The 12,398-nt window shown below is 39.6% G+C and overlaps 1 protein-coding gene and 1 long non-coding RNA gene across 5 annotated transcripts in view; one reads left to right on the plus strand and one right to left on the minus strand.

The window, feature by feature from the left end:
* Positions 1–1,066: 1,066 nt before the first annotated feature.
* On the minus strand, positions 1,067–9,320 carry ric3a (RIC3 acetylcholine receptor chaperone a). Its single transcript, XM_074616810.1, has 6 exons — positions 9,189–9,320; positions 6,250–6,467; positions 5,917–5,992; positions 5,515–5,611; positions 4,781–4,938; positions 1,067–4,634 (listed from the first exon to the last, which is right to left on the minus strand). Exons 1-6 carry the CDS (start codon positions 9,304–9,306, stop codon positions 3,907–3,909), a joined length of 1,395 nt encoding a protein of 464 aa, XP_074472911.1. The 5' UTR covers positions 9,307–9,320; the 3' UTR covers positions 1,067–3,906.
* LOC141756885 (uncharacterized) overlaps positions 7,101–12,398 on the plus strand; it is a 219,437-nt gene continuing 214,139 nt past the window's right edge. For all 4 annotated transcript variants that reach the window (XR_012591540.1, XR_012591541.1, XR_012591539.1 and 1 more), the window contains exons 1-3: positions 7,101–7,472; positions 8,475–8,531; positions 10,005–10,061. This is a non-coding gene — a long non-coding RNA (uncharacterized LOC141756885). The remainder of the gene's footprint in view (positions 7,473–8,474; positions 8,532–10,004; positions 10,062–12,398) is intronic.

The raw sequence follows: 12,398 nt of genomic DNA on the forward strand, positions 1-12,398 counted from the left end.
TAAGCCTTACGGGAAATGAATCTTCAGAGACAGCAACTCCATTTAAAAGGTTTAATTTGAACAAAAAATAAAGTTACAAGATTCCCTCCGTGCTCAACTTGGCACACTGGTCAAGAAGCTGTCTTGCTCCTGAGACTGATTAAGCTATTGCTTCATTCATTAAATACATCGTATCAATTCTTAACACTGCTCTTACAGACATTATGTTTTACACTAACACATGTTGATTCACAATCATGTTCAAAAATAGATGTCAAAATTGCCCCTGAAATATAGATGTCAAGGATATTGTAACAGCTGTAACCTTCAAAGTTCAAACTAAAACGTGCTTTGTACAATAGGATATATAGTTAAAAAATATTTTTTAGAATGGCAACTTAATGTTCCTTACAAATGCCAGAAGAAATAATTAAAGTAGACCTTTCTTACAGCTGACATTTTGACTTGTAATACCAGAAGAAGAGGCAGATGCAACTAATAATATTAATTATGGCTTTGCCTGTTTAATGTAAATGCAAATATGATTAAAAAATATATATTTCTATAAAACGGTCACTATATCCTGACAGTAGTGCATGAGACAGGTCATCTGAAAAAAAATCATGTGCCTCTGTATCCTCCGGTACTCCCGATGGCATCTGCAAGATTTCACAGACCGGAGGAAAACAACAAATCAGAGCCGAGCTGGAGCCTGCCGTCTCTGAGCAGCTGTCTATCACTCGTGAACTCTGATCAAACGGTCAAACTAGGCAGCGCTGATCAAATATGAATCAATATTCTGTTACTGTAATGCCTATTTCTCTCCTCAAATGTTTCCAGAAACATCTTGTAGTGTACCGTTTAGCTGTAAAATGAGAAAGTTTGTGACCCGGCAGCCATGTTGAGATCTGTTGAGGAAATACCAAGCACCGCCCACCAGCCGGAGCACAGCCAATAGGAACGCTCAATAGGAACGCTCTCTCTCTGAAATGACCTGTGATTGGTCAAAGTCTCCCATCATGGGTCATAGATTTTTTAAAGCCTGAAAACAGAGTCATGATGAGGTGCAGAAGTCTAGAACACTTGAATTACAATGTGCTGAAAGGTTATTATAGAATTTTTGTCCAATGACGCCAAAAACCTTCTGCCTACTGCAGGTTTAATGGATTGCAGCCATTGTTATTGTTAGCAGTCACAGCTGTGTATTACAATTCAAAATGTCCACAGTGAGGAAGGTCTATTGGAACATGTTTGATGTTAGCTGCGAGAACACTGAGACTGTTGAGAATGATGTGTGTTACCACTGCTGATAAACTGCTTCAGTGAAACTGACAGTGACAAATATTAAACCATTCTCCCAGAAACCATCTTGTAAAGAAACACAGCAAACTGAAAACTAAAATCTTTTTGAGTTCTTACTTTACTTTTGTCTGACACAATGCAAGTGTAATAATTTGTTTTACCCAGGAATATTGAAACACTTCATTGCCTTCGACCGTGGCTTGCAGCTGCCTGACTACTGGAGTTATTCCTGGCCCTGGTGCTGTGGCAGTTTGCTTCTCTTAAACAGTTGGATAAAGATGCAAAGGATGGATTCCCTGCAGCGTGTAATAAAGTGTAACTTCATCACATCCATCACTAGAAGCAGCAATGCGAAAAGCAGCTAATGACTTGGCAGGACACTTGAAGTCAAAGTAGTGCTGCTGTGACAGCTGAGAGCTACCTTACCACACCCTTCCTATTTTACTGCACTTATTTGCATTTATAAATCTTCATGCTCACATTTACTCTGTATATTGACACGCTGTTTTTTACTGCTATTTACCACTGCTACCAATTTGCCTTCTCCACCACCATCAGCCTCCACCTGCATTGCTTCTACTCTGTTTGTGTGCACCCTGCAGGCTTCTTATTTCTATGATGATTCTTACTGTGGGGGGTTACTCATAATGCTCCCTAGATGTCATTTATCATATTGCTGTGTATTCTAAGCAGTTATGCCACATTACCTCAACAGGGAGCATCCCCAAGAGCAGAACCACATTGGACCACCAGGTAGAGCCAGATATTGCATGACAGCATTGCCAGGAATTAACCAATAAAAATGATGAAGTGAAAAGGCTCGTTCGAGATGAACTGTGCCTCGCCTGGAAAGTAGACGAGATCAGGCGGCAGCAGCAAGGGGGCGGAGACTAAAAGCTGCGGTAAAGCACATAATGAGCACTCATTTTGATAAGTGCTTATAAATAACCTTCATTATTATTATTATTATCAACCACCCAAGATGTATTTGTTAACAGATGAAACCTTCATTGCACAACTAATAACTAATAACAAGCTAATGTTAAATATTACAATTATACAGAAAGTTAGGACTTCCTACAACACGTGGTGGTTGTTGTCAAAACTTAGAGCCAATCAGCTCTTTGATCAGGCAACAGCCAGGCGTTTCCCATCATGCCCAGGGTCTTGCAGTCGGTGGAAAGCAACTGCGGCGCCTAGCTCTAAAAACTGCGGCCGCCTCGATCTTGTGAGGTTATTGTTGCCCACGTGTGCATGACCTTAGAGCAAGTCGGGATCAACTCGGACACAAATCTAACCGGCATGCATTGCGTGGCGATCGCTGTTGATCGATTCTATTGCTAACAGGTCCAACTAGAGAGAGAGGGAGATGTCTACACTAAAGAGAGTCTAATCAGGCAAATAAGTGAAAACTTCTGTGTGGGCGGGTGGACCAAGGGTGTGCAGGGCTTTTAAAGGGGAACTATGCCCATTTTCAAAATTCATAAGTGTTATTGCTATGGTCGAAGACAGCACAAAAAATATTAGTTAACATGAACAATTTTCTCCCAAATCCAAAAACTACTAAAACTGCTAAAACTCAAACTTGTCATGTCATTAATTCTTGAACTGCTCCATAGTCAATGAAACACAAACAAACAGAGGACTTAGACCCAGGAGAACTGAGTGGCCCGTGTGAAACTAACAGTAACCAGTGACTTTTGTCACGTAGTCCCGTGAGTCCCATGATCGCTAGTCACGTGAGCCGTTAGTCACTCGGTAGTCACGTGAAGTTATCGTCAACCATGACCATTTCCCAAGGAGGGTGAAAAGAAGAGATGTCACGCGTCATCATCGCGGTACAACACATGCGCAATAAAATCTGGTCTGCATTCGCCGAAATTGAGCCAATAGCAACGCATGACCGCAGATCCAGTTACACTGCGCATGTATCACACCCATAGCTCAAGACCGTGTCCCAGCCTCTTTCAATAGACTTTGCCATTTCCTAAACCTAACTAAGTGGTTGTGTTGCCGAAGCATAACTTCCTGTGAAAACAGAAGCTTATTTTGAAAGAACACTAAGCATGTAACGAGCGTATATTGACACGCTGTCCTTGACCCGTCCAAAGGTAATGCAAGAGGGGTACCCAGTGCGTTGGTCTCTGATGCTGAGGGGCACTGACAAAACGATGGTATTTGACCAGTTGGGAGTGAGAATGTGTTGTCTGTGGGTCATTAAAATCAGGTTTCCCATTCATTGTCTATGGAGCAGCTCTCTATGACATCACAAGTTTGAGACTATTTCTCTGGTTTCTGGCTGTGAGAGAGAGAGAGCAGCTCATGTTCACACAGACTGATTGAACTTTCCTACAGTATGCCATGGAAATAAGATATTGGAATTCTTAATTTAGGTGGTGCTCCCCTTAAAAGAACAGCCTGTAAATGAAATTAACAAGCATCAGAAGCTATATGTGTGAAAGGAGACTATTATTTGTATAAAAGTATCCCTTCAGAGCAGCATTGCATGTCTCTATTTAGCTTGTGTTCTATATTTTACACATATAAGGGATTAGTAATAAATAAAGTACAAGTTGAGGAACATTATGTGTTTAAAAACTAATTTTAGGTAATTCTAAAAGTCCTTTACGTCTCCCTCCTGTTCCGCATCCTCAGCCCACTTGCCCCGACTTCTTTAGGCATGTCTGCGTGGATCGAACCGTCTTCCTCCGACATTAACTCCTCTTTATCCTCCTCTGCTTCCTCCTCCGGGTTGGGACAACCCACACAGCTGAACAGCAGGCTCTCCGCCTCCATCACTGGATCATCTTCATCTGCTTCCTCCTCCTCTTCCACCTCTGTCCCCTCATCCTCTTCCTCCACCTCATCTTCCTTCTCCTCCTCCTCCTCTTCATAAGTCTCCTCTTTAGGGTAGTGGAACACATCTTTGAAGTCGCTAAAGCTAATTTGCTTCTTCACTCCGTTGAGACACTGCAGCTCTTTGCTCACCTCCAAACCAAGTCTCTCCTGCTTTTGTTCTGCGGCCGGCTGGGATGGAGCAAGACTGAGCAACTGCCTTTTCTCTGCTTTCTCTTCCTCATCCTCCTCTTCCTCTGTCTCTTCCTCTACTTCATCATCTTTATCCTCATCTTCCTCCTCCTCTTCCTCGGCCTCCTCCTCCTCCTCCTCTACGTCTTCGTCCAACTCTTGCACTATGGATAGTTTCCTCGCCATAATCTCTTCCTCCTCTTGCTCCATCCTCTCTGCCAGGGCCTCGGCGGTGGGCTGTCTGGGGGGCTCCTCCAGTGTGAAGATGTCAAATCCACGTCTTTTATAGGGCTCGTCGTACTCTGGGTAGGTCTCCTCTGGGTAGCCTGCATTGGTGTGTAAAAAGACGCATGATTTCATATACAAGTATGAGATTTTGGTTGCATAAAACAGTTTCTTCTAATTAAAAATGTATTTGATTTTGTAAAAAGATGTGAGGGGCCTGGAGATTCAGATTAAGGCATGTACCTACCTTCCCAGTCTACACAGTAGGGGACCTCCTCCGCCTCCATCTCCGGGGAAGCTGCCTCCAGTCGGTTCTCTTGTATCAGCTGTGTGATCTGTCGAAGTTGCTTGAGTAATTTCTCCTCCTTCTTTGATGTCGAACCTTTACTCTTCCTCCTTCTGCCACTAGAGAGCAGCGCAGATAATGAAGTAGCAGTCATGCAAGATGGCAAACGCTATGGTACATCACTCTATGCCAGTTCAGTAAATGGTTCTTTCTCAGTTATGTAGCTACAATGCATACTTTCTCTTTGGTCTTGATTTTCTGATTCCTCTGGATTTCTCAGAGCCCTTACTGAGTGCGATGAGGCAGAGATTAGAGATGTTTTCAATGAGTTGTGACGAATAATATTGACTTAGACTGCATTATTGAGTCTTGCTGAAGAGAATTATTTATCATCATCGTGTCCAAAAGCGACAGTAACATCCAACAAACTAGCAACTAGATAATTCCCCTTTTCTTACATTGATTCCATTTCTAATACATGCTATTATATGACCTAAGGACTTTTAAATAAAGTAGTAGCAGTAGCTGTTAAGTAAAATATGCCGGTGGCCTTTCCACCTTTGAATAATTTTCCCTTTAATTTTTAGCCACTCTCATTTCCATGCCAGGTCTGCACTGATTTATCCCAGTATATGTGATTTTTCTGGTTCTTCTGTGCTGTGGGCAGTGATGTTAAGAGGACAAATAAGTCTTACCTCCCAGAACCATGACTCTTTCCAGACACAATCCTCTCCATCATCATTTCTGTTCGCCGAAGTCTCTCCTGAAGCTTGACAAGATCATGATCGGGCGCTACAAGATTTACAAGAGAAAACATTGTTTTGAAATCAAAACATAATGCATTTCTACGTAAATGTGCAAATTATATTTAGGTGTGTTAATTTATACGTACATATGCTAACTGGTGTGTGGTTGATTTGTACAGTTGAAGACAAAAAGTGCCATTTACACGCCAATGTTTACAATAACAAAAGTATTTTGCTGCTGTACTTTTGGTTTTGATTAGTCTTTCACTGAAGAACATTATGCCACTAATAAATAATTATTTGTTTTTGGAATTACACTAATACAATCAATCAATTGCTAAAGGTACTTACGAATCTTATTCTCCATGTTTGCCTTGGTTACTGGAGTGCAGTTTCCTGATGGAGTAGCCTTCCCCTTACATGTCAGCTGTGAACATAGAAATGTTTAGCGTAATAGAGCTTAACAACAATCTTTTAGAACAATCTACTGTACATTAAATTGCCTAAATGGGGAGTAAATGCATCGTCATTATTGTCAAAGAGATACATGACATAATAGTATAGTGCAGTATATTATAGTGTAGTGTAAAGCTGCACGATAACACTTCATATACGTTACTTTATACAAAGTGTATATAGTGTTATATATTCATACAACCTGCCTACCAAGCAGGTCAGTCATACCTTATAGATTATATAGAGCATGTACAGGAGTATCCCAAAGCCATATATGGGTATCGCTTGAGCCATCAGGTTGTATTTTTTGCCTTGTCCGATGCCTTTCATTTTGGCCATGGCCTCAGCACTGTGTGCCATGGAGTACGAAGGGTCCACACCCCACCGCTCTGGGTCCACTGGCAACGACAGCCGGTGCATCGCAGGAGGGTAGAACCCGGGTCCAACTGGAGGAGACAAAAAACAATCAATCTATTAATAATTAGAGCAAATCAAGGCCGCTATTAATGATTATTTTCATTGTTGATTAATCTGTTGATTATTTTCTCGGTTAATCGATCAGTTGTTTGGTCTTTAAAATGTCAGAAAATGATGAAAAATGTAGATTAGTGTTTCCCAAAGCCCAAGATGACGTCCTCACATGTCTTGTTTTGTCCACAACTCAAAGATATTGAGTTTACTGTCATAGAGGAGTAAAGAAACCAGAAAATATTCACATTTAAGAAGCTGGAATCAGAGAATTTTTACTCTTTTTTTTTTTTTTTTTTTTTTAAAAAGGACTCAAACCAATTAATATTTAGGAACAATGTGTTTTGGATCAAACAATCATGGGTAGACATTGTTTTCTATACAAAAGAAATCAGTAATTTGTTGTACAAAATGTGTTTTGGAAATGTGAGTCTGCAGATACATTATATTACTGCATTTTTCATTTGTTTTACAACAACATTTTAGCAAATTATTTAGAACTTAATTGGATAAATCAAATATCTATTTCCTGTTAAGTCCTTTATGATGCCGCCCCTCAGTGCTGTTGATTATGATTGACAGTCTCTTCCACCAATCACAATCAAGCAGCATCATCAGGCAGACGCGTCACCGCCAAGCAGGCAGGTGTGATCACCATGGTGATAACTACTTACATTAGTTAGTTTATATTAGTATTAGCTGCTGTGTGTAGCTAGCTAGCTTGTAAAAAAGTTTAATGTGGTCATTATAAGTTTGAATAACCACCTTTATCACAATGCACTAGCAAGATACACCTCAAACTATCAAGAATAAAAGAGTTAAAATGCGCCATCTGGTTGCCAGACGCTGCAAATTCACCATCGTGGACAACTAATGCATTGCTAACAAAACAGAAGGAGAGTCGTGCTTTTCTAAACGTTGGACCAACGGGATGTGGGTGAAGAGAAGAGAAGAGAGAAGAGGTCCCTGTTTGAAGTCACAAGGTAACAAACTCTTATAAATACTTTGTTTCTTACGGATTTATCGTTGTGTTTTGGGTTGCCAGGTCTGACAGAGAAAAAAAGCGCTCACTTCAACAAACTCTCGCGAGATTATTAATGTTAGGATATTTCGTCGGGCAGTGAGTCTCGCGAGAGGTTTTGCAAGTTTTTGCAGATCTCAGATGAGATTTCGTGGTTTGGGGGGTTCCCTCTTGACACGTGAGAAGCATGTTGTTTTAGCCCAGCTGTGTGTGGCATGTCGTTAACTTGTTTATTGTTTATTTTTTTATTGTTTATTTATTTTGCACAATTTAAGACTATACAACATAACAAAATAAATAATGAATAATATAAAGTGCAGGAAGAGGCAAAAAACCCAGTGGGCTTATCTGAGGCCTCCACCTAGAGACAAGTTTGTGTTGCGTGGAAGTGTATGGTTAGTGTTTGTGAGGAGGATATTGTTTAAATATCTATAAAGACTTCTGGGTAATTGTAACCAAACAACATTGTAAGTGGAAAAAAATAAAAAACATAAAAACATATATGAACAACATGGGAAAAGCAATTACAAAACAAGCCTGGTTTGTTTGTTGATTAGCACAACAATCGTGGTTATTGATTATTTCTGCGCATCAGTTTGTGATCATTGTATTGATGTTTGAGTGGAGTTACTTTGTGCTGTTGGTAGTTGAACAGAATTATAGTTTTCGAGGATTGTTGGTAATTTACCATAATTTCTATTATATTTCAGTTTTTGGAAATGGAGTCTGAAGCACTGTTTGATTTGTGTGTGGCAGCCAGCATGTTGCTTTTAATTGAATAACAGCCTTCACACACAATGAACACAAAGTTATTTCTAGCCTGTGATAAAAAATATATTAAAACAAAACTTTAAACTTCATAATAAAAGAAATAAAACCTTCTCATAACCTTCTCTCATCTGAAAGTTTATCTCTCAAAATTGATTGACTTTTTTTTTTTTTTAATTGTTTTGCCATGATCTAGGGTCAAGCTGGAGGCCAAAGCTGGAAAAACTGAGGAGGAAGACATACCTGGTTTAAGGTAAGGCAGCTCACTGTGTTACCTTCTCATAAGGAACAGGGAAAATTTATTTTAAGAAAGCAAAGTGCTTAAGACATTTACAGATACATTGTCAGAGGCTCTACAATCTTTGTTCAAGCAGAGTGATCGGAATAGACCTATGAATTCATATTAAGTGTCCACGTCCATCGTTAGGTCGGATTTATCAACAAAGGCAGCAGCTTCCTCAGTATTGGTACTTCCATGGTGGACATGAGGTGTAAAAGCATCAAATAATAATAACATACACAATAACATTCAACCCTTCAATAATTTTAGTTTTACAGTTCTGTGTTTTATATATAGGCTTCTTAATTTTTTTGCAGACATGCATTAAAGAATATGGATAGATAGGCCTAAACAGATTTGAACAGGTGCAAATGTGTATGAATACAGCACACATATATTTTTCTAAATTTCACAATATATTCCGTACAAACATTCATACGTTTTTCTTCGTATCCATTGTGTAACAGTATGACGAACATGTGTGCGCTACGATGGGGCCTGGCGCACCCTGTATAGTCAAAGTAACAGCTGGCAGCAACAACAACAACAACAGCAGCAGCAGCAATAAAAAAAGACATCAGAGATGGATGGAGATGGATGGATGAATGATGATCTGATAAGCCGCCTTACCCTCAGGCCGACCCAGCTCCTTTTTCCCTCTGGGTAAAAGCATTCTGGGCAGGAAGAGAGAAATACAGAGAACCGAGCATGATATAAGAGTAACCTTCTGGCAAGTTGTTATAGACATTTTGTCTCACAAAATGACAGCCATGCGTTTATTTCACTTGAACAGTAAAGCTGGTATCCACAGATGTCATCTCTCATCTGGTGACGTTCCTGCCCAGATTAGACCAGATTAGACCAGCTGCCTTCAAGTGCTGCTCGAAATATTGACACTACAAATCCCCAAAAAGGGAATCAACTGGCCTAGTGCATTATTATTATTATTATTATTATTATTATTATTATTATTATTATGCCATAAAAGTATCTGGATTTCAGAAACCACAACACCCACAGCAACCGAAACTTGCAGATGGATGGGATTGCCCACAATAATCAGCATCAACTCACCACCTTTACTTTTTGGTCAAGTACATGGGAGCCAAGTACACTCTAGAAAGTACACTCTGTCACTGGATTCCTTGGGTCAAGATGCATTTTTCTGTGTATGCCAACCATATTTCAGCCAAGGTTCTTCATCACATTTTTATTTTGCCCAAACACAAATAAAAAACCACAGCCTTCAATTTTGATTATATCTCCACAAAATTAATCTAATAATGTAATGTACCAAGCTGTTTAGCTTTGTGTTATTGTATACAAATGTGGTGCACATGTTAACATACACAGACCTGCCTAAATCAGGGGGCATTTTACCACTAGGAGGCGCCACAAAATCAAAAAGTTCATCTCTCTTTTGTTTATTGTTTTGCCATGATCTAGGGTCATTGGTGCAACAAGCCAAATCTGGAAAAAGGAGGAAGACATACATGGGTTAAGGTAAGACATCTCACTGTGTTACTGTGTGTTATGGCTGGTTTATTGAGCAGTGTTTGTCAGGCTGATGAGGGCTTTGCTTGTTGACATGTGAGGCAATGTTGGATTGCAGTGTGCGGCTTCATGGTAGATCTCAGCTAGTTGTTGTTCAAGTTTGATAAAAGTGGCAGACTGATGGCTTTGGATGGAAAGTACATCACTTTATGATGATGATGAGAGAAAAAAAAGCACTAGCAGACATAAGGTAAGTGTTTCACAGGCAAGTCAGTCTCATTTGTTGTTGATCTGGTAAAATTCTCTGGGTTGGCGTTGTTATTCCTACTAGCTGACATTTCTCATTGTAATTAGTTTGTTGGACTTTTTATAGTACATGCATTATGCAAACCAGCATGATATTCTGGCTATTCCGACCCACAATCCTCTGTGCAGTGGATATATGAGCAAGAGGGTCAAAGTTCAAGGTGCAATGTTATGACGAAGAAGTTTGTCCCAATTATATGTATACTGCATGCAACAGTACGTACTTTGTAAGGGCAGCTGTAGTATGTACTAAAAGTAAACAAAAAAAGTATGTGATTTGAACGTAGCCATAGCATCATGTTGTGGTGTGCCATAAAGAGGTAGTGAAAAAGTGAGGAGGAGTTATACACTTTTTTTTTTCCAAAAAAAACATCGTTCTTTTCTGTTATGTAATTATATTTGTAAATACAAATAATAAGTTTGTTGAAAATGCCAAAGATAAGCCATTATGACACTGTACTGAACCTACAGTATGTGTTTTTATCCCTGGCTGCGTGCATCCTCTATTGTTGTGTAACAGCACCTTCTAACATTGAGAGGGTGAAGTACTTACGGTAAAGTTTAGTTTGAGATTACCACCCTGATGTGCAAATCTTTCTGTGCATTCTTTTTTTAGAAGATAAACTTGCTTGGTGCTCTTTGATCTGGTATTAACGATGAGCACTTGAATGCAACACATGACCTATTAACCCATCCAGTCTGTGGACCCTCTGGTGTGTGTTTCATACCAAAGAGCAGCAGATGGCAGTGCAGGCTCAGGCACAGAGGTTTGACATGTTGGAGACAGGATCACCTACTCAGTCCCAACAGTCAAGTAGCGTAATTTATGGTGTTTAATAGATTTGTCTAACCATTTTAGAATCTAGTGAATAGAGAGGATTTTTTGTTTGGTTTTCTCTCCCCCAAAATCATGTGCAGTTTTACCACATTTGTGCTCAATAGAGATGGTATAGCCCATGTGTTGCTACAATATCAGTACACACATTTAATCAGCTGTAATAAGGCATCACTTCACCATCACCATTGGGACACCTGTGTGGGCCTCAATATTAGTAACATTGTAATAATTATGTTTTATCTTAAGTTAGTTGGTTAATTAGTTTGTTTTGAATTTTATTGTCCACAATGTGGAAAGTGGAAAATTGTCTGTCTAAATTAAAAACAAAACACAGACAGTTAATTGAGGACAAACATTAAAGTAATAATTTTCATTTAAATTAATTTCTGTTTAGACACCATCTATTGCCGAATGAGGTGACATAATGGTGACTGAGCCTACGACCCACTGATGATAGCCCTTGCGTTTGCAGTATTATGAATTTGGAGTCTGTGGTGACATTTTCACAGAAACGCGGCACTGTTTGGATCTCTGGGAAGTGAGATCCAAACACAAACATAGTGAGAACAAAACAGAGATTGTTGCGTCACACACACACCTGCGCAAATATATCAGCAGTTTGCGGTTGTTGGGCCGACGGTGTCCGGTTCAAAAATTAACATATCGCCCAACCCTAGTACATCACCATACACAGATGAGTTGGAAACAGGCAACAATCGGTATCTGCCGTTGTGCTTTCACAAGGCAATGAAAATGGATGTTGCACAACTTATTTTACAAACAGATTCAGAGAGAATTTAGGTTTTTAGAGGCTGCTGAAGGCTGAAGGGAAGTGGAGCAACATGAAGGGATACGTGGAGCTGTGTAAAGTTATCTAAGCAAACAGAGTTTTCTGAATGAATCATGTCAGAATATTTTTACAAACTGTCAGGATATCTTTTGAAGTCCTTGTGATTAGAATAGGCTGATAAATCCTGCTTTAAAATTCACCTATGCATCTATATGTGTTTTAGGCTTTATAGGTATCCGTGGTGTTAACCTACATATACATACAGTATGTTTCAACATACTTTCAATATGGATCATTGTCAGTTGTACGAATTGTCATTTGCGTTTGATACTATTTTTTTTTTTTTTTTCATGGCAATACTTCTCTCCGCATTCATTGCAGCTATGGTTTCTGTTAGGGCTGGGCAATATGA

The sequence above is a fragment of the Sebastes fasciatus genome, chromosome 2 (genome assembly GCF_043250625.1).
Source record: "Sebastes fasciatus isolate fSebFas1 chromosome 2, fSebFas1.pri, whole genome shotgun sequence".
Taxonomy (NCBI): Eukaryota; Metazoa; Chordata; class Actinopteri; order Perciformes; family Sebastidae; genus Sebastes; species Sebastes fasciatus.

What these genes read in the sequence shown, in the direction of transcription:
- ric3a (XM_074616810.1), bottom strand. Translation starts at nt 9,306, where the DNA reads ATGTCTATAACAACTTGCCAGAAGGTTACTCTTATATCATGCTCGGTT. An exon ending in AAACATGGAGAATAAGATTC is followed by an intron (nt 5,612 to 5,916) that starts GTAAGTACCTTT and finishes TAAATCTTGTAG; the next exon opens with CGCCCGATCATGATCTTGTC. An exon ending in CTACTGTGTAGACTGGGAAG is followed by an intron (nt 4,635 to 4,780) that starts GTAGGTACATGC and finishes ACACCAATGCAG; the next exon opens with GCTACCCAGAGGAGACCTAC.